The sequence below is a fragment of the Octopus bimaculoides genome, chromosome 10, assembly GCF_001194135.2.
Source record: "Octopus bimaculoides isolate UCB-OBI-ISO-001 chromosome 10, ASM119413v2, whole genome shotgun sequence".
Lineage (NCBI taxonomy): Eukaryota > Metazoa > Mollusca > Cephalopoda > Octopoda > Octopodidae > Octopus > Octopus bimaculoides.
This window is the reverse complement of record NC_068990.1, coordinates 14,890,167-14,895,812: the sequence shown is the minus strand read 5'-3', so window position 1 is coordinate 14,895,812 and position 5,646 is coordinate 14,890,167. Positions and strand designations below refer to the sequence as shown.

The following is a 5,646-nucleotide window of genomic DNA, read 5'->3' as shown; positions in this document are numbered from 1 at the left end:
ATATATGTATATATATATATATATATAAAGGTTATGAAGGGTAATGGAGTCACCCGAACCCTAAAGATACAGGTAATACCGAGTAAGTGCTGTATACCGACTAGTTTTGCCCCTGATGTGGTTGCAACATGAGTGGGAAGCAAACTTCTTACCACACAGCCATACCAGCACATTTTGTGGAGACATATTTCTGTGTAGGAACTCCATTCGAATTTGTCAGGATCCACTAGTAAAAAGGTGTAGGGATTTTAAGATGCTTGATTTAGTAAATAATATAAAATAAAATGATATAGATTGATGTTGGATCAGAGCAATTATATCGCAAGTGGGATTTAGTAGCAAATAGTTAAAATTCATCAAAATTCTAATCCATTACTTTGACAATCTTAAATAATGTTTTATGTATATATTTTTTCCTGTGTATAAATTTGTTAGACATCCGTGATTAAATATATATATATATATTATAAATACATTGCCTTACCTTTGCATGCCGTTTGCAATGCTAATTTCTGCTGTGTACATCACACTGGCAATAAAGACCAGTCGAAAGGGCAAGTCTGCCCCCAGCATGGCAGCTGCTTCTCCAAAAGATGACAACTGACTATATTTTAAATAAACTCTACTGAATGAGGTTCTGGACAAGCAGACTTACTGAGAGTAAAGAGTATTGCCGGTTGATTATATAGTAGCTGATCTCCCAGGGAACCTTGGAATGTTCTTTAGCTTCTGTGTATAAAAAATGTCAAATAGGCGTTCTTTCCTAAGAAGGCGGGTTTTTAGGAAATGTAAATACTTCAGTTGGCATATGTCAAGCGACTTCACCATCATCAAAATGGTTTATTGTAATTGAATTACTTATTTAATCAATATTCTGACTGGAACCAAATGCATAATATCATGTGAACTTTTGGTCTGAATGGAGTATCTATCCATGACCATCCCCTCTTTTTTGTAGACATAGTGAATTCAGAATCTTATTATCCAATGTGTTCTTTTCTAAGACAAGAGTGCTTGATTTGATAAGAGAGATTTAGCTGATATTTCTAGTAAGACAAGTTACCACGTGGATGATCCACTGCCTACAATACATGCACGAAACAAATAATTGATTGCCAAACATGAGTAATAATAATGATAGGAGAAAATAAAGGAAATTTTTAACGAAGGCATTAGTAAAATATTTGCTTACTTAATTAAACAATAAAAGACAGCAAATTATGAAATAACTTATTACAAAGTTATGCAATAATTATTCCAGATTAAAGCTTATAGAAAAGTAAATAATATTCATAATATAAAATTAATGCAGTAAGCTAGCAGAATCGTTAGTGCAACAGGTAAAATGCTTTGTGGCATTTCGTTCATCCTTATGTTCTGAGTTCAAATTCCATTGAGGTCGATTTAGGTGTTTTCGCTCAATAAACACACACAACTCCCGGTCTGGGAATCAAAACCATGATCCTCCGATCATGAGTCAGCTGCCCTAACCACTGGGCCATTGCACCTCCACAGAAACCAATATTAATCATATAAAAAAACCCATAAATGTCAGGGAGGATCTTTATAATTAGTAGATGGTTTCTGTTACTTAGGTGACCAAGTTAGAAGGTGTGGGGGTGGGGTTCTGAAAGTATAGGTGCTAGAATAAGAAGAGGCTGAGCTAAGTTTAGAGCTACAATCTCTGTTAGTATCAAAGGGCTTCTCCCTGAGAGTGAAGGGCAGATTGTATGACGCTTGTGTATGAACAGCTATGCTACATGGTAGTGAGACATGGGTTGTGACAACTGAGGATATGTGAAGGCTTGAAAGAAATGAAACCAGAATGCTTTCCTGGATGGATAATGTCAGTGTGCATACATGACAGAGTGTCTTGAGAGAAGAACTGGGTATACAAGGCATCAGATGTAGCATGCAAGAGAGAAGACTGTGCTGGTATGGCCATGTAATGCATATGAATGAAGACAGCTGCATCAAAGGGTGCTGATCTTAAATTGTAGAGGGAACATGTGGAAGGGGTAGACCCAGGAAGACATGGGATGAAGTGGTAAGAAAGGATCTATGGATGCTGGGATTCAAAGAGGGAATGAGAGGGGACCAAGACTCCTGGTAGTTTGCTGTTGCTGAAATAACATATCATTCTAAGTAAAAGCATGGTTGTCCTTGCATACAGGCTGTTCCCTGCATCCCTCTCTGGCTGAGCATTCCTAACCTTGTGAGCTCGTGGGTGATGGTGCCACATAAAAAACACCCTAACCAGTGCCATGTAAATGCACCTGTGCTGGTGCTGCATAAAAGCACCCAGTACACTCTGTAAAGTAGATGGTGATAGGAAGGACATCCAGCTGTAGAAACCATGCTAAAACAGACATGGAACCAGGGCAGCTCTTCAAGCTGGCCAGCTCCTGTCAAACCATCTAACCCATACTAGCATGGAAAACAGACGTTAAATGTTGATGATGATGATGGTGTATCAAACCTGTCAGACAAAATGCCTGTATAACTTTACAGTATTGCTGTTTAATGTATTTTTTTAAAATTTAATTTTATTATATTTAGTTAAATCAGCAGTTAGATTGAAAAGATTTAATAAACTACAGTTTAATTCCTTATACATCAATTTTTCACTTTATTTGGTTATTCTGCTAATAACTGTAGTTGCAATATTAAACAATACACTAATGAAACACAGTCATAAATCAATAACACTGCCTTAACGATATACTAGTTTCAAATTTTAGCATAAGGCCAACAATTTCAGGAGTGGGAACAAGTTAATCACTCCAACTTCAATGCTCAAATGGTACTTACTTTCTTGTCCTCGAAAGGATGAAAAGCAAAATCGACCTTGGTGGAATTTGAACTCAGAATGTACAGACAGACGAAATGCTGCTAAGCATTTTGCCTGGCATGCTTATGTTTTTGCCAGCTTGAGTGGAGTGGGGTGGAAGGTGCATGTATATGTGTTTGTGCATATTTGTGTGTGATTGTTTCTTTATCCAGACATCACATGGTGGTTATAAACGCACTTCACCATCATACAAGCGCTATTCTTCATTTTCAGTCTTCCGTAAAAACATGTCCAGCCATGAGGAAATATTACCTTGCTTGGAAACAGGTGGGAGTCAGTGACATGAAAGACATCTGGCCATAAAAAAATCTGCCCCAAAAAATTCCACCTGACCCATGCAAACATCGAAAAGTGGACGTTAAAAGACATAATTCATCATTTAACATCATTTGACATCGATTTTCCATGCTGGCATGAGTTGGATTGTTTGACAGGAGCAAGCAAGTCAGAAAACTGTACCAAGTTCTGCCATCTGCTCTGGCTTGGTTTCTACAGTTGGATGCCCTTCCTAATGCCAACCTTTTTACAGAGTATGCTGGGTACTTTTTACGTGGCACCATCAGCAGTGATGTCACCAAGCAACTTGCAGGCCAAGACCCTTCAGCTGGGGTGGGGGAGCAGTATTGAGGGACAGAAAAGGTGTCTTCTGTTAAAGGAGAAACATACCTACTTCAGGTGAAGAGAAGAAAGAGAGATGAAGATGTGACAGAGAAAGGGGAAGGGGCCATGCACCCAAGTTATAAGGAAGGTATAAATAGGGAAGTGGACTAGGGGTGGGAGAGAACGAGGGTTCAGTGAGTTCATGAGATTACAAAAGGTGAGTGCTCTTGTTATTATTGAATATGTAAACAGTATCAGAATGTGTGTCTTCTTTAATACATAGTGAAGGTGCACGGCTCAGTGATTTGATTATTTATCTCACAGTCAGAAGGTCATGAGTTTCAATTCCTGGCAGCATGTTGTGTTCTTGAGCAAGACACTTCATTTCTCGTTGCTCCAATCCACTCATTTGATGAAAGTGAGTTGTACCAGTAATGCAATGGGCCAGCCTTGTCACATTCTGTGTCACACTGAAAGGTGGGGAGCTGGCAGAAACGTTAGCATGCCAGGCAAAATGTATAGCGGTATTTTGTCTGTCTTTACATTCTCAGTTCAAATTCTGCTCAGGCCAACTTTGCCTTTTATCCTTTCAGGGTCAATAATTTAAGTACCAGTTGCGTACTGGAGCTGATCTAATCGACTGGCCCCCGTCCCTCAAAATTTCGGGCCTTGTACTTAGAGTAGAAGAGATTCTGTGTCAAACTGAATCTCAATGAGAATTACGTTAAGGGTACATGTGTCCGTGGAGTGCTCAGCCACATGTACTTTAATTTTATGAGCAGGCTATTCTGTTGATCAGATCAGTTGGAATGCCAGTTTTATGTGTGTGTGTGTGTGTGTGTGTGTGTGTGTGTGTGCGTGCGTGTGTGCATGCATGTGTATGTGTGTGTGTGTGTGTTCATGTGTGTGTGTGTGCATGCATGTGTATGTGTGTGTGTGCGTGTGTGCATGCATGTGTATGTGTGTGTGTATGTATGTGTGTATGTGTTCATGTGTGTGTGTGTGTGTGCATGCATGTGTATGTGTGTGTGTGTGTTCATGTATGTATGTGTGCATGCATGTGCGTGTTCACGCATGTGTGCATATGCGTGTGTCTTGCATTTATGTAGAGTGGCAAAGTAGAATGACAAAGGACGTAATCTGTACTCTTTGAAAAAAACACCTTTGCACTAAGATACAGACACACCTCTTGTCACTCTCACTGCCAGATAATCAATGCCTACAATTAATTAGCCTATTGAAAACTTGCAACCAATAACTCTACAAGTCACAAATTATGATATTAGATGACATTTGACAGAATGTTCCAGATCAATCAAAGTACAGTAAAATCTAATCAAGTTACCTGATTATCACCGATTTATAATTTAAATTGCTGACAGTTTTCTACACTTCATAACAAGTTTTTTCTTTTTTTTTTTGCATAACTTACCAATTGCAATTCTTACCTGTCCAACTTTAGGTTTAAAGTCAATGTTTATTGTGCTTTAAGCTGAAACTAAAAAAAAAGCATGTTGATTATCTAGATATATGTTTTTTTATATTACACTATATTAAACTGGAAAAGACATCTCGTGCATAATTTGCATAGAGAAATCAATTTATTAGGCAACAATTAAAATTTTTCTTCCAGTCATTTTAATCTCATGAAGGTGTGGCAGTGTAGTAAGAAGTTTGCTCGCCAACTGCATGTTTTCTTGTTGAGTCCAACTGCATGGTATTTTGAGCAGATGGGCAACTGTCTTTTGCTATAGTCTGAGGCTGATCAAAGCCTTGTAAGTGATTTTGGTGGACAGAAACAGGGAGAACCCCATCATACATACATGCACACACACACACACACACATGTATATGTATATATATGTGTGTATATGTACACACACACATGCACACACATATATATATAGGTTACCTCTGAAGAGCACAGGGTTACATAATCAAACTGTTACCTAACACTCCATTGAACCCCTGTGCAAAACTGATTAGTAAATTGGGTATAATGGATATATAATACACTTCAATTAATATATGCAGACACACACACACACATATACATATTTTATTCTTTTATTCTTTTACTTGTTTGTCATGTCACATACATATATATATTATCTATATCTACACACACACACACACACACACACACACACACACACACACATATATATATATATATATATATATATATATATATA

The 5,646-nt window shown here is 37.9% G+C and overlaps 1 protein-coding gene across 1 annotated transcript in view; it reads right to left on the bottom strand.

Annotated features, from left to right (window-relative positions):
* Nucleotides 1–626, bottom strand: part of LOC106875008 (uncharacterized) — a 196,187-nt gene extending 195,561 nt beyond the window's left edge. The window contains exon 1 of the mRNA XM_052971235.1: nucleotides 485–626. Within this exon, the coding sequence (XP_052827195.1) occupies nucleotides 485–573 (89 nt within the window). The 5' untranslated portion in view covers nucleotides 574–626. The remainder of the gene's footprint in view (nucleotides 1–484) is intronic.
* Nucleotides 627–5,646: the final 5,020 nt, after the last annotated feature.